The sequence below is a fragment of the Paralichthys olivaceus genome, chromosome 2 (genome assembly GCF_024713975.1).
Source record: "Paralichthys olivaceus isolate ysfri-2021 chromosome 2, ASM2471397v2, whole genome shotgun sequence".
NCBI lineage: Eukaryota > Metazoa > Chordata > Actinopteri > Pleuronectiformes > Paralichthyidae > Paralichthys > Paralichthys olivaceus.
The window spans coordinates 21,816,776-21,839,714 of record NC_091094.1 but is presented as its reverse complement, the minus strand read 5'-3'; the positions used below and the strand labels follow the sequence as shown (position 1 = coordinate 21,839,714).

General features: G+C 42.1%; 2 protein-coding genes across 5 annotated transcripts; one reads left to right on the top strand and one right to left on the bottom strand.

Annotated features, from left to right (window-relative positions):
- Window positions 1–15,451: 15,451 nt before the first annotated feature.
- Window positions 15,452–19,108, bottom strand: tada3l (transcriptional adaptor 3 (NGG1 homolog, yeast)-like). Of its 3 annotated transcripts, none has more exons than XM_020086882.2 (9): window positions 18,958–19,108; window positions 18,385–18,626; window positions 18,034–18,281; window positions 17,788–17,893; window positions 17,559–17,694; window positions 17,357–17,460; window positions 17,112–17,218; window positions 16,106–16,297; window positions 15,452–15,993 (listed from the first exon to the last, which is right to left on the bottom strand). In XM_020086882.2, exons 2-9 carry the CDS (start codon window positions 18,592–18,594, stop codon window positions 15,801–15,803), a joined length of 1,296 nt encoding a protein of 431 aa, XP_019942441.1. In that variant the 5' UTR covers window positions 18,595–18,626; window positions 18,958–19,108; the 3' UTR covers window positions 15,452–15,800. The 3 variants fall into 3 exon arrangements, with proteins under 3 accessions (XP_019942441.1, XP_019942443.1, XP_019942442.1); XM_020086884.2 differs by having other exon boundaries at window positions 18,695–18,994; XM_020086883.2 differs by having other exon boundaries at window positions 18,745–18,994.
- A 340-nt stretch (window positions 19,109–19,448) lies between these two features.
- On the top strand, window positions 19,449–22,780 carry LOC109629257 (actin-related protein 2/3 complex subunit 4-like). 2 transcript variants are annotated; one of them, XM_020086886.2, is made up of 6 exons: window positions 19,449–19,606; window positions 20,255–20,373; window positions 20,989–21,100; window positions 21,210–21,305; window positions 21,999–22,169; window positions 22,286–22,780. In XM_020086886.2, the coding sequence occupies exons 1-6, from the start codon at window positions 19,604–19,606 to the stop codon at window positions 22,289–22,291; spliced, it is 507 nt and encodes a 168-aa protein (XP_019942445.1). In that variant the 5' UTR covers window positions 19,449–19,603; the 3' UTR covers window positions 22,292–22,780. The 2 variants fall into 2 exon arrangements, with proteins under 2 accessions (XP_019942445.1, XP_019942444.1); XM_020086885.2 differs by having other exon boundaries at window positions 19,598–19,919.
- Window positions 22,781–22,939: the final 159 nt, after the last annotated feature.

The window sequence follows — 22,939 nt, the reverse complement described above, 5'->3', positions numbered from 1 at the left end:
TTACTTGTTATCAAGGCAGTGTGTGCTCTGCACTGTGGGGGCCCAGACTTATCAAGCCACAACACCACCACCTGCCAGGGGTGCTGGGTGTTCCCTCAGCCAACACGCTCTCTGAGAGGTCTGAAGCTCCGTTAACCAGAGCTGCATGTCACTTCTGTTCGTTTCACTCTTCCAAACAAGCTCAGCGAGCTGTGTTTCCCAGCAGCGCCTCTACTTTGTGCTTACATCAGCTTTGGAAGATGTGTCACTTCTTAAACCCACTTGGCCCCAGAGAACAAAACACAGGCAACGTTGAAAGAGAGAAAAACACGTAAATTATCCGTTTGTTCTGACACAGGGTGTAAATTATCCACACAGTCATGGCATTGAGTTCATTAGATGACTTTGTGGGGCCTTGTTTTGTCTAAGTTCTACTCGGACCTTATTTACTCATGAAACTCTGCACTTAATTTCATGGACACTCTGTCCTGTTACCTGTCATGTTTGTATTCTAATCCCTAACAGCTGGGTTCTCTCAGTTACATGTTTGTCAATGAAGACTGAGACTCATGTTAGTAGCTCTGTGAGGCTGGACTTATCCACTGCAGGGCTTTGAGTTGCTAATGCTAACATTAACATGATAACATGCTCACAGTGGAAGTGCTATAGTGATGTTCAGCAGGGGGTATTTGTTTTCTCCATTTTCACCATAGTAGTTTAGTGTGTCAGCATCAAAGCATTTGCTAATTAGCAATAAACAGAATTGAGGCTGATGGGGAAAGCTTTTAGCTTTACAGGTATTTGGTCTCAAACATATGAAAGAGTTTTAGGGTCATATTGAAGAACAGTGAAAAATTGTGAATAATGTAATATTAGAAGACTTAATTCCTAATATTCTGAGAAAAAAATTTAACTTTTGAAGAAAGGAAAATGTCATATTACAAAAATCTTACACTCAACAAAATCTATTTTTGGGGGGAAGTCACTAAAAAGAAGAATCCAAGTCACACTTCTCTTGATCATCAAACTTACCATTTCTTGAGGAACTACGAACTTCCATTAAAGGTACAGTGTGTAGAATTTAGTGATATCCAGTGTTGAAATTGCATGTTGCAGCTAAACACCCCTCACCTCACCCTCTCCTTCCAAACATGAAAAAAAAACCCTCTGGAAGCTTCAGTTGTCATAAAAACTCAAAAGGTGTTTAGTTTGTTCAGTCTGGACTAATGTAAAAGACATGGCGGCCTCAGTAGAGAGGGTCCCCTTGATGTAAATATAAAGTATTTAAATATAAAGGGCCTTTTCTGGGGTAAAGAAAACTACAATTCATACAATTTAGATGAAATGATCTCGTGAAAACAACAGAAGGATTATTCTACATTAAATTTCTGCCAATAGTTCCCTTTCACCTAAATCTTATACACTGGACCTTTAAATGTGAGACAGATTTTACCGTTGTAACCAACATTGTTTACAACGGTCACATCGACTGCTACCAGACACTTCCTCCTCCACAAAAATTTTTCAACTTTCTCCATGTAGTTCTTTCTTCACGATAGACAGTTATTGCCCAATCTTTTTCAAAGTCCTAATACTTAATGTGGAGCTGTTGTGCCAAAAGTTTTGTGAAGCTTATACTAAAATATAACTGAGGATGCTCCACATTCATACTTTCAACAGAAGCAGATCTTCTGATATTCCTCCTCTAAAAATGGCACACAGTCAAATTCATTCTAGTAATGTTACGATTTTATTCTCCAACATTTGACATTTTTCACCCTTTAAGTGGCCTTAATGTACGTTGTACAAAAAGTGTATTGGACCATCTTAATTGTTTACCTTCTGGTGGCGCTGGCTGAAAAATCATACGATTGCCATAGTTATTACGACTAAAGTTGACAGGGACATGAATGCTCCATGTTAAACAGTTAATATATTTAAATCTGGGCCAATGTCCAAAAAGTCAAAAGTCAAAACCTCCCAAACAACCACACCACCATTAGCATGGCCAAAAGAAAGATCAAAGTCAAACAGCAACAACTGAAAAACTAGAATTCACAAATCTGAAGTCTATTCCATTGCAACATTCTGGGATATTTTTTCTGACGTTGGGGAGATTCCTCAAAAAACACAGAAGATATATTATGAGTACGGTGAGTAAACGGGCTTTGATTTGATTTGTTAACTGCAGATTCAGTAACGGCCCTCTGATGTATAAAACATGACAGCTTTTTGTTAAGAGCTGTGTTTTGGAACGTGACATGGATTTACAGTAAGTACAATTTAAAAAAACTTGAGAGAAGCCATGCAGTGTTAGGACAGACTGTAGAAGATGCCAAAACAGCTGACACACTGCAGTTGTGAACAGAATTGATGTTCAGGCTGTTGCTGTGTTTACTGGTTGTTAGTGAGGCAGCTCTGCTTGCCCTCTCCTCTCTTTGACACTGTTTATCTTTCACTATCTCCCTCTTGAGTTTTTCTGATATCTCACACACACATGCACACACACACACACACACACACACACACACACACACACACACACACCCATACACATTTATTTACTCAACTTTTCTGTTTGTCACTTGGTTTCTACCCCCAACCCTGTCTTTCTCACTTCAGAGCCCATGCTCCTGTTTCTTCTCTCTGTCCTTCCTGTTTCTAACATCTCTTTGTTTTTTCTCTCTATCTTCTCCTTGTGAATCACACCATGGAGGAGCAGAAACAGAGCTGGGTGTCAGCCTGAAGTCATACAGGTTCAGCAGACCCTGTTATGTTGAGTCACAGTGAGGTCTCTCTCTCTCTCTCTCTCTCTCTCTCTTCTCTCTCTGCCTCACTTTCACATGCACATGCAAAGTGGGCTCAGTCAGATCTCGCTCTGCACTCGGTTGTGACGTCAAAAGATTCCTCAGAAGTGCCATAAAAAACAATCCTCGCTTATCAGACCTCAACTCAACACATGCATCACAACCAGGCAAATAAACACCTGTTGTTTCTGAGGTGGACATGATATATGATAACTTTATGTTGGCTTGAGTCAGCATAATATATGTCATCAAATCTATATTTATTTATAAATGATGATAAGGTCAAAGGTCCAGTGTAGAGGGGGGTCTATTGGCAGCAATGTAATATTAAATTCATAATTATGTTTTCATTAATTCATTACCTTAGAATGAGCCTCTTATATTTACATCAAGAGCGACCCTCTTCCATGGAGTCCACCATGTTGCTCAACCATGTTTCTATAGGAGCCCAGAACAGACAAACCAAACACTGGCTCCAGAGAGGACCACTTGTGTTTTTACGCTACCTGAAAGTTGGTGGTTGTTATTGTTCTGTCTCTGTTGGTCTCAGACTGTTACTGTAGCTAATTGGCTGGGAAGCTAGATAAATTTAGCCAGATAAACAGTTACTTATCTAATTTGTCACTTTAACTTTAACTTTTTGTTATTGTAGTTTGGTGAATGACTTTCTAAGATAATTATGCCAGTTTTAAGCCTTCTGGCTATATATATATATATATATATATATATATATATATATATATATATATATTCATGATATTTTTCTCTTTAAGACAGATTATTGTGAACATATTGAAGACAAAAAAGATTTTGAGAATAATATAATATTGGGAGAATAAAGTTGTAATTTTATGAGAAAATGGTGACAATATTATGAGAATCAATGATTAATTACAAAAATATATCTTTAGGAAATAACCCAGCATAGAGAACCCATACTCGCTGGAGTTCCGGATCCAAAATCCAATTCTCATTGTTTCTAGAGAAACAAGTTTGATTCTTTTGTCAGATACAGTTTCTTGCTCAATCTTTATAAAATCCTAATACTTATGCTTATGTGATGCTGATGTACTGATTACATATTTTGTCATTTGGGAAAACTACACTAGAGTATAACTTAACAATATGTTCTACATTCTTAATTTTTTAAATATATTATTCTTGTGATATTTCTACCTTATTTTTTCAGAATTTTTTTTCCATTTAAGTGGCCCTAATACTAAACATATAATCTACATCATTTCTATATGCATACATATATACACGACAAATACTGTAACATTTTAAGCTCAACTGAAAAGTCTACAATACTGTTGTGTTTGCTGTGTCCAAGCTAATCAATTGCCTGATTGCATGAATACATGCAATTACATGACATACAATAATGTGTTAATTTCATGATTAAAAACATCTTCACAAAGTTAAGTAGAACCTTTTAGAGCCATACATCTGAAATTATATTATAGTTATGAGCGCACAGGGAGCTCCATTTGTAAACAGATGCTTTGTTGAGAATTATAAATAGCAATTAATTACGATTGCTCATTATATTGTCATGGGCTATGACCATGAATTCATATCATTTCATGGAAATGTTCCCTTATTAAATGGATCCTTAAACTCAAGCCGAGTATTTTACACCTGACTGGCCCAACCTCCAGATCCTCCTGCGTGTGTGTGACGTGTCAGAGTCCTGTCTTGCATGGCTCTATCTGGGCCTGGGGAGTGTCAATGCTGTGGCATCAGATAGGCCTCAGATTAGAGCTATATTTACACAGGCTCTTGAAAGAAACAACCAGACACCAACCATCACCCATGGCCTTTTCCCGTGCACCAATAACCCATTTAGATAACATGGACAGGTCTGGGAGACAGTCAGTATGTGAAGGGGAAAAGTCTCTGTTTAGACAGTTTGATTTGTAGGAAAGCACAATGAATACACACAATTAAGAGTGTCAGTGATAGATTTAATTTGAAGGTCAAATATACAACTGCGTACAAATGTTTTCATTTTTGGTGTATTAACTTTGTTTATGTATTACAGTCCAAGCCAAATGAGATGTAGGACTGGCCAGATTTACTATCAAGGCTCTATAAACTATTGTAAGTATCTGATGAAGTTTTGGGGGAAATTACAATGATTGGAGAGTTAATGTAGGAGTGAAACTCTTATGTTTCAATCCGAAACAAGGATAATAATAATAATAATTAGGAAATAAGGTTTAAAAGCAGTTCAACTGGCTGAAAGCTGCTAAATAAAGTATAACACGCTCACGTGAGTTCAGAGATATTCAACCAGTTCAGCGGGTAAAACTGGACTCATTGCAGCTGCTGAAAGCAACACACTGGTGTGTTCTATGTAAACATGTCCCTTTGTCCTTGTGGGATTGTCGTTTTTGACAGCAAGTGGACAGAGTCTGGTCAGGGATGCAACTGCAGCTGGAAAAGAACATGGTGGAGTGTGGCTAAAAATCACGTCCTAACCCTTCAAGTGAAGCTACGTAACATTTGCCCAGGGGTTTCAAATCAAGATGGATGACTTGACTGCTCCCCAAATTGAAACCAAAGACTTGCTGGTGGCTGGAGTATAGGTCAAAGACCCAGCCTCCTCCATGTTAGTGGGTGGGACATGGGCCAAGTTAAAAAAAGTAGACAAGTACACATCAAATAAAATGTTCTCAGTTATTTGATGCTATTAAAACACAATGAAACGTATAATTGACATTGGTCGAGTGTATGTATCAGTGGGAACTCGCTAATGTGGCTCCCCCGATCGCTACTGCACAGACTGTGGCTCCAAATGTGCAAGATGGCAGCGTTCGTATCTGCTATATTTCTGGATAGTGGGAGAAAGTGAAGACATCCATCATTATGTGCAGTCTATGCACATAACTGTAATATACTGTAACAGTATGAGGCCCATAGAAAATAGTCACAACATTAGCAATATGCCATGTGCTAATACTATGAAACATTAGCCACCATGAAATACTAGTCACACTAACTGAGACTGAACAGGCAAACTCCCTTGGTGCATCAAATTAAACAAGGGTACATTCTTTTTGGGAGGAATCTAACTTTTCATTTGCAAGAGGATAAATGTCTCCTCTTTTAAAATGTTCCCTGTATCCTTTAATTGCTTAGAGTTGTTCTGGCCATCAAAAGAATGCAACTGCAATTTCACCGCAAATAAGTCACTGTAGTAGAATCAGAAAGTGATATTGTTGCTAGAAAATATTGCACTGAATATTGTATATACTGTACTCTTGACAAACTGATAATTCTTTTCATAATAGTGTACATCCAGGACGGTGGTGTGTCAGCTGGATTGCAACTCATGGACTCGTTTTATCAGCTGCTCCAGTGAATCCACATGCCACTCTCACGCCTCCAGTTCGATCTGGCACTTCTACCGGGGCTGGTGATGATGACATGTGCCAGAGGACATAATACCATCTCGAACTGATAGTGTGTGCTTAAGTTTATCTAAGTTAATGTAATCAGTTAGTTGGTCAGACTGAACGACATCTTCAACAGGTTGCTCTTGGATTGAATTACAATGACTACATTTATCTCAGGAAACCAGGCATTTGTGGATATGTAGTTTATGTATCCTGTTAGAATGGCAGTTGTTATCTTTACTCCTGTCTACCTTCTGAATATTTGAGTCTCCAGTGTAACTTGATCTGAGTTTGTCTCACTCAAGCAGAGCCTGGGGAGGTTCATCAGAGCTGTGTTGTAATCACCAGCTCAGACATCCACCCCCCATCTCCCCTCAACAATAACCCCTTTTCCCACATCTTCCCAAGTGTAGTCGGGGCGCCACAGAGGCGTCCAGCCTCACATCCTCCACTCATGCCCGCTTCACACCCCAGCAGCCTGACTGTGTCGGCATGCAGACGCAGAGAAGATTTCACCCCCACCGAACCTGGAGCAAGCTCTGCTGAGAGAAGCTGCTTGTTCAGTGTCATTCTGCATGTGAGCAGCTAATGTAGCATGAGTAACACCCTGCACGGGGTGAGACACGGCGGTGGAGAGAGTGTGAGAAGACAAGAGAGGAGAGAGAAGCTCAACCCAATGGGGAAGCAAGGTCACAGCCCTTACATTACACCACAGAATATGTCTTGAACTTTAAATAATATGTGTGTTTGTGTGTTTTTCTTCATCATGTATTCAACCCATTAGTATGTTTGCATGTGTGAGTGTGCGTGTGCCATATTTCCTTATCTCTGGCCAACATGCTTTTACTAACAAGCAGTGTCTCCACCTCAACCCAGCCAACCCCCATTTTAGGGGGGGCCGAAGAGAGGTGGAAGGGAGGAAAAGGAAAAAGGGAGGGTGAGTGAGGTTAACAGCAACAGGATCAGCAAAAAAAGAGAGAGAGAGAGAGAGCGAGAGGGGCCCAGAGACTGACAACTACTGACAGCTGAGCTTCCTCTCTCAGTGGGGCTTGTAATACATCCAATTGACACACACACACCCACGCACACACACGCACAACCACACACACACAGATCGATCCATTTCAGCCAAGAGGTCATGTGCAGGAATTATACCCATTTTCTCTCTCATGTAGAGTTTAACACTGTGGACTGTGCTGTCTGTCGAAGGAGAAGCTCTTACGTAACAAATGCTGATGTTCCGTGTGTGAGAGTCTGTATGTGTGTGATGTTATGCAGGTTTTCTTGTCTTGCGTTTGGAGCACGATATCAGCTCAGTCAGCTACAATGAAATCACTTTGTGTCGTGAGTGTGTGTGTGTGTGTGTGTGTGTGTGTGTGTTTGTGTGTCACAGACAGCACACCACAGGGAACAGTAAGCAACAGGTGTAAAAGAGGATGTTAAACATACAGTGAACCGTTTTTCCCCTGCCTGACTTCTGAACCTTTGGCTGTCACCGCTGGTATACGAGGACAGCTGTGAAAATGACCTCTTGTTTGCTCCACACAGCGTAGCAAACATTTCATCTCTGTCTGTGTGCAATGACCTGCTTCTGCGTTTCCTCTTGAAACAAATGTTTGGTGTGTGTTAACCAGCAAACGACATGTATATCACTCAGGCTGTTATTTAATGAGAGATAGGCTGTGGAGAGCAGCTGCCGATGTCACACAGCACAACAGGCCATCGCTGATAAGTGCTCTTCAGACAGACAGCAACAGTGCGTAGGATGTGAGATCACATTAGTCACCTACACTGATGACGCAGCTGTTTTTTAATTCTCCTGAGGGAGAGGACCTGAGTGAAGAGGTCGCTTTTATGTGCTGATCAGAGCCTGATTGTGTTCAACTAATCATACATGTTCCCGTCTGAACAGTAATTCAGGTATAGCAAATAACGTTGTTAGTAAAGTTGTAATGTTTCTATGCATGCCAATTTGGAGAAAGGCCGCATAAACATTCAAACACACAAGTTTGTTGTCTTGCTGAGAGTTAAGTAAAAAGACTGACACATCTCTTATATCCATACAGCAGCTAGAATGGCACTCTGTAGAGCGCACTACTCCGTCAAGGCCCAGCAGTCCCCCTAAATCAATCAAGCTGCACCAAATTTCACAAACTCAAAAATATCAGTGTGCCAGAGTTCTTCATCAAGAACCATGAATTATTCCCCAGGCAATCAGTGAAAATGTAAAAAAAAAAGAAGCCCTGTCTCACAATGCTCCTCCCCCAGGCTTCATGGTAATCCGTCCAATAGTTTCTGTGTAATGCTGCTAACATAATGAAGATTATGATGAAAACATAATCTCCTTATATCTTGTAAATATGAAGCTAAAGCCACCAGCTGGTTAGCTTAGATTAGCACAAAGACTGGTAGCAGCTATCCTGGCTCTGCACCATCACTAAAGCTAATCGAATGATGCTATATCAATTTATTTTTGAATAACAATAGACATGTTGTGGTTTTAGACATGGTTATGTGCTGGACTATTTCTTGGCTCAGAGCGGTGACCTCCTGTAGTCTTGTCATCAAAGTGTAGTTGCCAGGCCAAGAAATAGTCCACCACATATGATGCATTCATGTAATGTCAGCAGGAAAGGAAGAACTTCATCATTCTAACTTTCAGAAAGTTATTGATTGGGGTGCTGAGGTTCTTGGTCTTTCTGTGTGGAGTTTATATGTTCTTCCTGTGACTGCTAGTGGTTTGTTGACAAATCACAACTATCAGAAATCCACAACACCCCAGACAAATTTCACCTTAGTTCTCTGACCAGGACAGAAAGCAATGTCCTGACTGCTGATAGCCCTAACCCCACTTATTATAGGCTGAATATGACAAAGGCAAGAAGAAAACTACAAAAGCTTAGCCAAGCTAACAGCTGCCATCTGTAGTTTCATTTTTGCCCTTTAGAGATGAGAGTGGATTCATTCATTGGACTTCGTACTTCAAATCCAACTATTGGCAAACAAATAAGCATGTTTCCCAAAATGTCTGACTGTCACTTTCAGACAGAACAAAGTTTAGAAGACAACAAACAAAATAGTATAAGTCAGATATAGGATTGGAGAAGTCAGACTGAGTGAGAACCAAAAAGGGGCATTTTTCCGGACAGAGCTTGTGTTAATATAAATTCTATTGTACAATCCACCCTCTGAGATATTTCTGTCCACAAATTCATCTGTGTCTTTGATCCTAATCTCCTGCACCGTCTTGAACTCTCAGGCCCAGGAACCTTTCTCCCTCTATCCCTTTTTTCTCCCATCATGTCTTTGTGGAGGTTTCCTCAAACCTCTCCTATTTTAGTATGTTCCATCAGATATGATTTGCCCCCTTGTTTAAAAAAACCAAAACTCTAAGCTCCCCGTCCTCTCTCTCTCTCTCTCATAAAACAAAGTAGCCCTGTGTGTTTGTGTGTGTGTGTCCATGCACCAACAGTTCTGTTCCTGATCCTGGAGGGAGTGATCAGTGCTCAGTGCAGCAAGGAGGCTGAAGTCCACCCGGATTTACCAGCAGCTCTTTATAAGGACAAGGGAAAAAAGGCTCTGCTGCCTCTATATTTAGACAGACTTTATTGGGCCTCTTGTCTTCCTTCTTCTCCTCTCCCCTCCTCTTGTGTTGCTGCTGTTAAATAATCTCACCAGAGCCTTTTGGACGACTGGCCCTCCTCTGCATCGCAGTGAGGGGAGAGCGGGGCTGATAATGATCTGGACGATAATAACAGAGCAGACCAAACGAAAGAGAGATGGGGAGAGGATGGAGGGAGGATGATGAGAGAAGTGGTGGGTAGTGAGAGAAGTGTTTCATCGTGTCTCCTCCGCTCCTCGCAGACTGTTATCCACAGTGTCGGGCCTTGCTCATTTCCCAAACGTCCTCCAGTGGTGAGGAAGTCCCAAGAAGGGAGCAGGTTATCATCCAGCCACATGAGGAGGAGACAATTGACCTTTGTGATGTCCCAAAACCACCAGATGGGTCTTTTCCAATTCCTCCTGTTCCAATTTGCCCATTGACCAGTGGCAGACTCTGTGAATCTATGTTGAAATATGCCCATACATAGTCCTCCTATATGTCTCCTCTACATACCTCTGCTATCTGACCTTATCTCCACAGCAAAGCACATTTCTCAACAGCTTTGACCTCTGCTGTCCAAATTTACAGCCAGTGACAAACAGCACTCCAACATGGCGCTCTCCTATTCACCTATCTCTGTGCCTCTTATTTCTACTTTGAATTTCCCTCTAATTCCTTTAATTGGTTTTCAAGTACAATCTGGCATACATTGTGCCAAAATATTGTAAATATGCACAGTTTTGAGTACTCATACATACATAATATACACGGTCAAACACTAATGTCTGTGTCAGCACTCAGGAGACTGTGTCACTGAGGGGAAAAAGCTACAAATTCTGGGCTCGACTTCAGATTTATAAAACCCTAAGTAAACATGTGCTGAGAATGTGCTTCAGTACAGTTGTACTTTGAACTAAATACTAAAATCAGCACGCTAACATGCTCACACTGACGTTATAATAAAGTATAATGTTCAACCTGATGGAGGCACCAGTGGAAATGTAAGAGGATCACTAACATCACTGGGGTTAATCCTCTGGGCACCATGAACATGTGTCCCAGGTTTTACATGAATTCATCCAGTAGTTGTAGAGATATTTCATTAATCCCATCATTGTCAACTTGCTGATGTTACAAAAAAGGAGCCAGGAGATAAGTCATTTGGTGTCATTTTCTAGGGAGAATGAACATGTGCATCTTATTTCATGGTCATGTACCAATAGAAGAAGAAGTATTTCAGTCTAAGTGGTTGCCACATGAATGGTTAATAACGCCCCTACAATGAATAGGCGAGTCCTGTCTGCCTGGGCTTGTTGCCTCTAATACTGTTAAGTTAATGACTTGTCTGTGGCTGACTGTGCTTGTCTTGTACAGAATACCCTTGATTCATGACAGGCCTGGAAAGGAGAACCCAAGAATCTTTATATTTACTTCACGATGGGCATAACAGGTGAGGTTGAAGGAGGCAAAAACTATTTGATTTGCATATCAGCTGCCAGATTCAGGAGTCACACAAGAGAAGCATCAACTGCCATGCAAATCAGAACCAAATGAGATTCAAAACAGGGCTGAGGTAAAGGAGTGTTCAGAGAGGGCAGAGCACAGGAGGGTTTTTGTGTATTCAGCACTAATGGTACTATCTTCTATCTTCCCATTTGTCCATACAGTCGTTTGTGCTTCTGGCTCCAGGCTAAAGGGTCTGTCAAGTTTTCTCCACAACAGCAACAGCAGCTCGTTGTGGAAGGACAAACCATGACATCAGAATAGTGGAAGCAGCCATGAAGACAATAGTTCTCTGTGCAGGAGAAGAGCCGAGGCGTGGCCTGGCCGTACAGAGGCTCCTGTCAGAGGAGCAGCGGTCCTCAGCAGCTGTCTCAACCTCTGTCTGTATCTCTGTCACATACGCTCATTCAATCCATCATGAGAGCTGACATAGCATTTGGATAAAGGATCAACAGATTTATGTTAAAATCCCTTTAACCATATGTATCGCTCCTCTCTATCTCCCAGTGTGTTTGTTTGTGTGTGTGTGTGTGTGTGTGTGTGTGAGAAAGAGCTTCTCTCTGTTTGTGCTCGGTACCAGCTCAGGAACGCAGGGACGGAGGTGGAGTAGGAGGGAAGCCCCAGAGAAAGAAACATAGTTCGAACAAACTGGGAAAACAAAGAGCCAATGGACAAAGTAGCCCCCACTGACAGGAGGTCTGGGCAGATAGTGGCATAGATAAATGTGTGTGTGTGTGTGTGTGTGTGTGTGTGTGTGAATGTGCATATGTAAACGCATAACACAAAACAGGCAGCCTGCCCATTTGATAGTGCTCCATTTACTCTGTATTTATTTGTCTTCTCATGTTTGCCTGAGGAGATAGGAAAAGGCTTTGAGACTTGTAGCCGCTGTGCGTCTTTTGCCAGATTATTCTAGACCCTCCGGTGGCGAGCCCTCTTCTTCAAACAGCCGTAAAGGTTTACAGGCCGTGACAGAGAGGAGCGAAGTAGCTCACCACGCAGCTGAATTTCACATGGGGAGAGGAGAGGGCTGTACGTGATGGAGTGGAGCTGCTGGAGCCTCACACACACACGATCCCTCAGGGACACACCACCTGGGTTGTCAAAAGAAGTCTGGCCGGGCCTTTAAAAAAGAAAACAGCTCAATATGGGATATGCAAACATCGGATGAGCATCACTGAGCGTGTATCAGCAGCGTGTATCAACACAAAACCCACCTGCCCTTCAGTGGAAGTCTAATGACAACAAATGCAACAAAGGCCCGGTGTGGTACGCCCACCCTCGAGGGGCCGCCACAGCCGTCTATTCAGCCTCCATTCACCTGTGAGACGGATTCAGAGGGATATTAAAAGCTTTCATACACATGGGTTGATGGCATTATGAATTTGCATTGAGGACGCTGGTCTGAAGGGTAGGGGGGTTATATTATGATTGGGCCATTGTTGCTTCCAGTCTGGCTCCATGGAAAAGTGGAGGCTCTTTTTTTTTTATTGTTTAATCAGTCAACCATCTTTCTGAAAACATGGTTGTATTATGTACATGTATTATATTGAATTTAGTCAGGGTCCACCAACGGTCTCGTCATCACAGCGTATACTGTATAAACACACAGATTCAACACAGATAAAGGGAAAAAGGGGTTTTCTTGTTAAGTGATCTAAAATGCCAAATCAAAAATAATCAGATCTTGTTTGTGTCGTGCGACTAAAATTGTATTGCCTCATAAGGGTTAATAATCTGTACAACATGTGACAGCCTCTGTCCTTAACCCTTGACTATAGAGTGAAGAAAAACTACTGGAGGAGGAGCTCCATGTGTGACGTGTCCTCAGACAATCTAGGCCCATGGCAGCAGAACTAAGAGCTTGTCTGAGACGGACCAGAACCAGCTCTAAATATGCACTTTAACAAAAGGGAAGGTTTTAACTGTTAAGCGTAGAGAGGGTGTCTCTGATAAACAAACAGTGTTGTCCATCATTCAAAGAATTTTACACTACAAGTCACATTCACCCATTCACATACACATGCATGTATTATTTCTTTATCACACACCATTCAGACACTGTCTGTACTTTAGTTCAGTATCTTGCCCAAAGACAGGAATGCCAGGGAGCCAGGGGATCGAGCCACCGATCTTCTGGTTAGTGGACGACCCGCTCTGACTCCAGAGCCACAGTTACCTTAGGCTGCGCATGGTCCAGTACTGTGCTGTTTTATTCCCAGAGGGCAGCATAACCTTTTTAAAACTGATGTAAAATATTAGTATCACTATCATGACCATAACAGAACTCTCTAGACTGGAATTACAACTGTTTCAGCGGTAGGGATTCGAATTATAAAATAATCTGCAGGTGTTCAGGTATATTTTTTACCTACCATCATCCTAGTGGCACCTGTTCTGTTTATCGGTTTGTAAAATGGTTTGTATTGCAAAAGCCTCCTGACTCACATGGTAGTTGGCTGCAAAACATTTAAAGATTAAATCCTAAGAGACAGGTCTCCTCACTTTTCAGCAGGTTTTGATACTGAATGCTGCAGTGATGTGGGAGCTGCTGTGACCATGTGACGGTGTGGTGTGTCTGATTGTTGCATTGATGGTCAGATAGCTGTGGATAACTGTGCTGGTGTGTCACTGGGCAGATGAACTGAGGGAGCCCGGCACGCAGCTGCACACTGTGAGACACACAGTCTCCGGCTTTATCCTGAGATCAAGATCAGTGAGGATATGTTAAAGACTGGACACACACCAAACACACACAGGAACTCTGAGGAGGCAGCATCAGTCAACCACAGGCTCACTGCTGGGTCAATGTTGATGGGCCCTAACAGTCAGAAGACAATGACTGCCACCTAGCGGTAAGTCTGTAAAATGCAAAGCAGGGTTACACAACAAGAACTGCACTGAATTGATTCAAACTTGGTGGAAGGGTTGGGGTATGGACCAAGAAAGAACCCATTAAGTTTAGGAACAGATTCATTTCAGGGGGCAGATCCAGGATCTTTAACATAGCAATTTTTGGGAGGAATTTAACAAGAAATTATGATGAAAAACATCTGGCTCGATTGTATCTTGATTGGATGTAAGGGGACTGTTGGGCATTGGCGGATGTCTTCTTAGAGAGGGAAACTGAAAACAAACACTTCCATCCATCTGAGAATATTGACTAATTTCTTAACGTTATTTGGTGTATTCACACATTATATGCTGCAAAATTTAAGGTAATAACATATCATATAAATAAAAAAACCTAACTGTGTCAACAGGTTGGAAATACATGACGCAGTTGCTCAATAATTGACCAAATGGTCCATTCCTATTGTTGCAGTGACGTTACCATAATATTAACTCTGTAATAACTAAGTAAAGAAGTGAATTTGCACATTAGTATCCTCTGTAGATTACCTGTGTATTATATATTTTATTATTCACGTGTTTTTTGCTCAAAATCACTTTATGCTTCACATTCTTGTGCATCATCAACATTTTTTTTAGCATGAATGTGTTCACTATGTTTTTCTTACATGTATGTTCCATCAGAGTGTATTAACATACACTGCTCCATGGTTCTGAGTTATATGGGCAAGTAAATTAAAGAAATGAAAAACTTTCTCCAGTCACCCACATAATTTAATTGTAGGTGCTAAACTTCAGTTGAGATCGGCTGAAAGGCTAAACTTTACTGTGAAGTGCTTTCTGTGTAGGTAAATAAATACCTACCATTTATCAAGGCTATTAAGTAGGAGCATGCTACCTCTGGGAAATTATTCCCCAATAGTCATGTATGTGCTATTGTTCATGTCATCTGCAATCAGTAATTGCTTTAGAAAGAACACATGACTGTTGACCAGGGGGAAAAAAGGATGACTCTATAAAGCCTCTATAAAACAGATAAACATTATTGTTACTATTTTTAAGTTACATATCCGGTTAGGTAGGACATAAATCTGGAGTTATAAGCTTCAGTTGATATATCCAGATAGATGCTCTATCTGACTCTATGCCATAATCAGGACTAATTGTAAATCAAGGATCCCCCATAGAGCCAAGTAAATGTTGACAGTTGCCAAGGATACTCTTCATTAGGACTAAAAACACTGCAGCACTAATGCATGATGCATCTGCTCTGATTCCTTTGTCTCACACATACAACAATGGTCTATAAGTGGTACTGATTTATTCAAATATTCATGTGTATTTTTTATAACATTACAATAGTAAACAAAATAAAAGTCAACATAAAAAAATTCACACACAAAAGAAAAAAATTCAACAAAAGGAGAAAAAAAAGCCTGTTTACAAAGTGTTAATGATCATTTTATCTTTCTGTTGTACACGACATAAAAATACTGCTGCAGATGTTTCTACTCAAATCATGTTCACCTGCAGTAAACTGCATCATTCATTATCTTAGATACAGCTGCTCACTGACCATGTTACAGCTGTCTGATCTTTGTCGGGAAAATAATGCTTCCAACAGAAACCAAACACGAGCTTCTTCTTCTTCTTCTATCCATCCAGTAGCTTGAGGATACTTTCCCTCTCCTTCAGCGCCTTCCAGGCCTGGTCCTTCTCCTTCTTGGTTGGAGTGCGTTTCTTCTGCCTGGCTGCCATGATCCGCCGGAATCCCTCCATCACCTCGTTGTCAGACACCCTGACTCTCTGCCTCAGCTCCTGCTTGCGCATCTCCTCTTTTGCCAACCTGTGAAACATCATTAAATAAGAAGTTCATGCCACCTGCTGATCACAAAAAGACCCAATTGTACACTATTCACTTTACGGTTAATGTCTTGGTTATAGGCCTGTGTCCTCACCGGAGCAGCTCCTGTTTGCGAGCTCTGTTGTGAGCACTTAGAGCTTTGAGCTCTGCTTGTCTCTTCTGCAGTTCTGCCAGGACCTCGTCCTCTGAGTCTCCTCCAGGTCCAGGTCGTTCCTCAGAATCCAGCAGCCCCTGGGCTACCAGCTCCTCTTTGATCCTCGCCTCCAGCGAACGTGTGTGAGGAACGCTGCAGAGAGAAAGACCAAATGACACGTGTCATTAATGAACAAATGCTGTTGACCAATGGCAAGTGAGCCTGATTTAGACAAACACCTGTGTTTCTGTGAAAATAAAGTGGAGCAAAATATTATTTGTGTGTGTGTGTTTGGAGAATTGTCTAACTGTATCAGACCCAGACTTTTTATTCATAATGTTTATCCATGTGCACGTAATCATATTTGTAAATGTGTATTCAGAATCTGTATTGAGATATGTACACGTGTGGACAACTATGTAAATGCATACATAGATATTAGTGAGTGAAAAGGCTAAGTGTTTTGCACCAAGAGCTTCTAATAAGTTATCAGTTGCAACTCAGATGTGACTCATGCGTGTGGCAATTTGTCCATAACCAAAATATTTTGTTTAACCTAAAATGAGATATGGCAAGTGAAGCGGACATATTCTAATGTCTATGACCACATTTACAGATGATTTACATGTTTACAAGTTCCAATTATGCACAAATAGTCTAAACACAAATTATTTTACACATTTACAAATCTGATTACACACATTGATTGAGCTTCAGTTACACAACTCTCCACACACAAACAAATAATATTGCTCCCCTGAGACTCTTTAAGTGTTTTGTGGACTCGAACACGTCACCCACCCCTCCATCAGCATTGTGGTGAGTAGATAATGGGTGAATTTTAATTTTTCGGTGAACTATCCCTTTAACATCCCACTTGAGACACTGAGGTTTTTGTGTGGAAATGGGTGAGAATTCAGAAGATCATGCTGCAGGTTCATTCGCTCACATACTGCAGCACATATACCTAAAAGCTTTCCCTTGGCTTCGAGGAGACGTTCCAGCACCATCGTTGGCATCCCTGCTGGAAATGTCTGGTATGGGAGAATCCTCCATGGGGGATATAATGTTCTCCTGAAAGGAAAACAAACAATATCAATAATTATGGTCACCGGTCAAGGCGAAATCATTTTTCATTCATTTATACTTTGGAAAGCCACTAATGAAAGTTTTCTCAGTGTATAAACTTGGTATCAAAATAAAGAGTCTGACCTCAACAAGGGCCTGGAGCAGACGCTGAGTGAGAGGACCAAAGGGACAGCCGTCCTCTGGAGATTCATGTTGGGACTCTGACTTTTTCAGCATTGAGTCCACATCTGTTAAATATGACAGAGTGTTGAGGGAGACACATGCATGTGTAATGGACACAGTGTGGCGTGGTCATTCGGAGGCTCAGGCTTCAGTCTCCCCTCACCTTTAGCATCCAGTTCAGACAACGGTCCTCCCATCAGGCTCTTCTTCTTGTCATTGGCTCGTGCTCCTTCCCTCTGCTCCTCTAAAAGATCCTCTTGAGCCCAACGCTGAGAGTAGTGTTTCCCCAGTGCTGGAATCTACAGTTGGCACAGGCAAGACTGAAGTTTAAAATCCATTTAACACAATAAAAACACACAGCGTTTTGGTCATGCCCTGAGTGAAGGTCATACTTTGAAGTACTCAGCTTCATCCTCTGGGGGTTTCAGAAGCTCTTCTATCAATCGTATCTCTTCATTTGTGATATCAGCGCAATATGGCTCCACTGACGCCCAGAATCTGAAAACACATATACGTTACAAAAATCAAATGCAAGAAACCTTAACAGAAATACAGCTTTACTTATTTCACTTTAAAAACTCCAAGAGTCTTGTAATATATTCAACAAAGAGATATTATGAGGAGCCATTGTTGCTGACCTGTTGGGAGCATCGTTTTTAGGAGTGCGGGGAATGTCTTGTGGATCATCTGTGAATTCATACTCTTGGACTTTAGGCTGCAGGTTTTTGGATTTGGGTCTGCCGGGACCAGGACCTGGTCCGTGACTGCCTTTGCCATCCAACTTCTGTTTCTTTGGTTTATGGCGAGACGTGGCAGCGGGGTCAGGGTCTTTCCCCAGCTTCAGGAACCGCTTGTCTCCCTTCTTGTCCTGCCAGTCTGTGAGGATCTGAGGCACAGCAGAGGTTTGAACTCAGGGAGGGTGGATGAAAACGATGGAGAGGTACTGGTGAACTGAAATCTGGGGCGCACCACATGTTTTCTTCTCCTACCTGTCTCTGCTCCTCCAGAGCTCGGAGGCGGCGGCTGGCCGAGGACAGGAGCGTCTCCAGCTCCAGCTGCAGGGTGTCCAGCTCCTCGATGCCGATCCCATCGTCCTCCGATCGGCCCAGCACAGCGGTGTAGCGGGGGCACACCTTGACGTGCTCGACGGGCTTGAAGTCGTAGTATTTGAGTGGGGGGCAGTCCTTCAGCTCACTCATGATGCTGCGAGACCTGCCGCTACCTGGAGGAACTGACAGAGGACAGTGTGGTTAACAACATGCTGTGCTGCTGCTGCTTCTTCTGCTTCTCTCTGTTCACCTGCATCTCTCCATCACAGAGACACACTCAAACACCGCGCGCACACGCACCTAAATGCACGTTCACGCAGGGCTGCTTGAGAGGACGAGCTCGCGGGGCCCAAACGGTGTGATTGACAGTTACATGTTAATATCCGCTGCTGTTATCTCACATTGACGAACATAAACACTCAACACGAAGCAGTTCCCCGAGAACAGGAGCTCAACGCTACGAGCTTTAGCTGCATTTTTAAATCTTTGATGTTTAAGCGCAACAACATCTACCGTCAGTGAATGGCGTCCATGATGGGAAAAACCAATGGGATTAAACAGGGGTGGCAAGTACAGTCAAATACAATTGTAGCGTATTTTCAACACAGTGTTAATTGCTGTGACGGGATTTTAATAATTTCATATATAAAACGTTTTACGGGGATTTTGAGTCGTTTAACCTGCAAAAACAAATGTTCGAGTTGTGGACAAATAAATCTAAAATGAAAGTGGTATCGTCGGAACAAACCATGTTGCGTCAAGGTGCAACCGAAAAATGTTTCAGCTCTTAAACTGTGATTGAGTAAAAAAATTGTATTGTGTTTATAGTGCAATGCTGATTCAACGTATCTTCTTCGGTAACAAGCTACAAAAGGTCCACACGATTCGTGAAAATAATGGTGATTGAACGATGCGTCTCCTGTCCGCAGAGCAGAATGGACGCATCGAAGGGTAGGCTCGCTTTTTTAAATCAAGTATACTCCACCCGGGCGGGGACAGCAGCGCAAAGAGCAGTGTCCACTGTGCGCCGCTAAACCCGCCTCCTCAAACGGGTCGTTACGTCAAAACGAGCGCACCGTGTCTTTACTCGACGATGTGGGATTCACGGAAGAGGAGTCCCAGGCGTGGCTGAGGAACTTCCGTCTTTGACAGCAGAAAAATGGTAAGTCTCTCGTACTCAATCTTACGTTTGATTGTTATTCTCACATGTATCTGTCGCTACAGTCGAGCCGGGCCGGGCTCGCTGGCTCCGTGTCTCTTCAAGACGAGGTTAGCTGCAGTGGAACGAGATGACGGGCATCATTGATTCGCACAGACTGAAATGATTGAGACGAGCTGTATCTTCCTCTCGGCTCATTCTCTACTCGCTGCTATGATTGTTAGTGTTTCTGAAAAGTGTCTGTGGACCAGGAGGAGGCTGCGTTTGTGTCTTTGGTTCATACAGAACCAACAGAGAGATGATAGTGAAGCCACATGTAAGTATATTGGATGAGCTGCAATCTCGGTCAGCTGAAATCACCCACTGTGGTTAATGCAAGACTCGGTAGATTCATTAATTAATATTTGCGAATGGTTCTTTTTATTTTTTTAAATGACAATAGAAAAGGAAGTGTCAGAGTGTTAGAGGGTCACCGCAGAGTTGTAGCGACCGCATCTCTGCACATATCTCACCTGACCTGAGAGTCTCACCCTGCAGGCTGAGTCACCCCAACTACAGGAGCTGTACTTTGCATGTTCCCCTGATATAAACAACCAATAACATCATCTCTGCATTGTGATCAGACATTCACCATGTCCACCCTCTTCTCAGACTGCGACTCTGCGCCCCTACTTAAACGCTGTGAGGGCCACTCTGCAGGCGGCCCTCTGCCTGGAGAATTTCTCCTCGCAGGTGGTGGAGCGTCACAACAAGCCGGAGGTGGAGGTCAGGTATGTTAAAAAAAAACATGCATGTGTTTGGAGAACGAGCAGTCTTGCAGTCTGTTCCCCATCTTCACCTTATTTCTTGTGCCCTCGAGCTGTTTGCCGCTGTCACACAAGCGCAGGCTTGTGCAAACTTGCATAGGAAAATGTAGGAGGGGAAAAAAATTACAAGAGCATGGGCTAGGCAGTAAAATGAGCTGATGGGGACTTGCTGCAGCCTGTTTGCAGGTGTTCCAATACAAGGAGTAGAATAGTAGTTTTTCTGTGAGACTCTATAAACTCAAAGGTTCTATGTAGGGCCATGCAGGTCTAATCTGGAAAACACACTAGTTCTATATCTGCAGAGTCTCTGTCATCCTGGTCATTGTATCTTCAGGAGCTGTGCACTGGACTTGCTTGTGTTTCACCTTTCATCCAAAAAGCTTCTTCAGTTCTGAGTTGGATCTGAGCCTTTTGAAGGATTCTTCCAGCTCAGTGGACTTTCACTGTTGAGAACTATCTTCAGAATTTTTGGATGAGATGTGAAATGTCTTCAAGAACCGCAAGCAAGTCAAGTTAAAACTCAGCTGGCCTTTTTTTATTTCTAATGAGGTATCTTTTTTTTTTTACCTGTGATTACAGGAGCAGTAAGGAGCTGTTACTCCAGCCTGTGGTGATCAGCCGCAATGACAAGGAGAAGGTTCTCATTGAGGGCTCCATCAACTCTGTCAGAGTCAGCATTGCTGTCAAACAGGTGATTAAATCCAGCAGGATTTTTGTTGCTTTCTTTCTTTATGTCGCATGTACCAAGTTTCTTTCACAGTATATGCACCATAAACAACTTCTGTTGTCATCAAATGTAGGCTGATGAGATTGAGAAGATCCTTTGCCACAAGTTCATGCGCTTCATGATGATGAGAGCTGAGAACTTCTTCATCCTGAGGAGGAAACCAGTAGAGGTGAGAGACAGAAGGGGAGGGGTAGTAAGCATAGTATATAAAGGGATGAAAGCTACTGACAGAAGAGGAATATGAATAGTCAACAGGAAGAGTGAAAATACAATGAGGAACTATGTGACCTTTTTTTAGATGGCTTACCTCATTACTCTTAAAGGGATATTTCACAGAAAAATTTAAATTCACTCATCACCACTATGCCGATGGAGGGGTGAGTGAAAGTGTTTGAGTCCATAAAACACTCCTGGAGTCTCAGGGGTAAACAGTGTTGCAGCCAAATCCAATACATTTGAAGTAAATGGGGACAGATTCTTATGGACAAGCCTAAATGTCCTCTGATATCCTCCTCTGGAGCCTCATTCGCTCATGGATCACAGCGGCCACCATTTACTTATGGTACTTATGTATTGGATTTTGCAACACTGGTTACCCCTGAATCTGTTTTGTGGAGTCAAACACTTCACCCACCCCTCCATCAGCTTAGTGGTGAGTGGATAATGAGTGCATTTTCATTTTTGGGTGAACTATCCCTTTAATGCACAGATATCCAGTATACAAAAATAAAATACTAGAATAATTACAATGGAAATTCCCATGAGTTGAATTACTCCGGTGATGTTTTTGTCAAGTTTCGGAGACTTTTACCAGCCTCTGACTCACCTTTTTCTCGTTCCCTTTGTTTCACTATGACTTCAGGGATATGATATTAGCTTCTTGATTACCAACTTCCACACGGAGCAGATGTATAAACACAAGCTGGTGGACTATGTCATCCATTTCATGGAGGAGATCGACAAGGAGATAAGCGAGATGAAGCTGTCCGTTAACGCCAGGGCCCGTATCGTTGCTGAGGAATTCCTCAAGAATGTAAGAAACTTGTTCTTTGCTCTGATGGCTCAGGTTTTTTTTATTACATACAAATGAAAATGATTTAAAAACAGAAATGCTTAGTGGAAATAATTAGAGGATTTTCTTTCCCACAGTTCTGAAGACAATGTTTTTGTCTGTGGTCCCACACAAACCGGAAAACGCTCCAAGGGCCAATCAGCATAAAAGAGAACTAAAGGAGTAAACAGCCAATCAGCGAAGAGATGAGAGGAAAGTGACCAATCTGGAGATAACACCCTGTTACAACCGTCTGGAGCATTTCCCTGTACTCGTGAATATCACTGACTGTATATAATGAAATATTTACCAGTTTCATTTTCAGCCACTTAGAACAAATCCCCAAACAAAGGCGGGTCCTTAAAGTATTAATCAAGTTGATATCCATGAGTACAGGAGTGCAGAGGACGCGCTGTGGCAAATAGGCTTTTGTATTTTGTCTGTGTGAGTCTGTGTTCTGTCACTGTTGCTACAAATTAAATCTCCAGATTTCTCTGTTCAGGAAAGTAGTATTCGTGGTGTTTGAATCTGGAAAGAACCGACCAAAACCCATGTATGACAAATAATCAAATAAAAAAGTCTGTTGTTTTATAGCTTTAGTTGTTCTTATTTAAACAATGTCAGACATTCATGGTGAGTGTGCACTGCAGTTGCTGCTGGCGAGTTTCTCGTCAGCACTCATGTTGTTTCAGCTGCAGAAGGGGAAGCAGAAGCTTCCAGCTGCAGACAGAAGTCGTGTGAACTGTTTCTGT

What these genes read in the sequence shown, in the direction of transcription:
- tada3l (XM_020086882.2), bottom strand. Translation starts at nt 18,594, where the DNA reads ATGAGTGAGCTGAAGGACTGCCCCCCACTCAAATACTACGACTTCAAG. An exon ending in CTCTGGAGGAGCAGAGACAG is followed by an intron (nt 18,282 to 18,384) that starts GTAGGAGAAGAA and finishes GCTGTGCCTCAG; the next exon opens with ATCCTCACAGACTGGCAGGA. An exon ending in AAAAACGATGCTCCCAACAG is followed by an intron (nt 17,894 to 18,033) that starts GTCAGCAACAAT and finishes ATGTGTTTTCAG; the next exon opens with ATTCTGGGCGTCAGTGGAGC.
- LOC109629257 (XM_020086885.2), top strand. An exon ending in AAGCCGGAGGTGGAGGTCAG is followed by an intron (nt 20,374 to 20,988) that starts GTATGTTAAAAA and finishes CTGTGATTACAG; the next exon opens with GAGCAGTAAGGAGCTGTTAC. An exon ending in TGAGGAGGAAACCAGTAGAG is followed by an intron (nt 21,306 to 21,998) that starts GTGAGAGACAGA and finishes CTATGACTTCAG; the next exon opens with GGATATGATATTAGCTTCTT.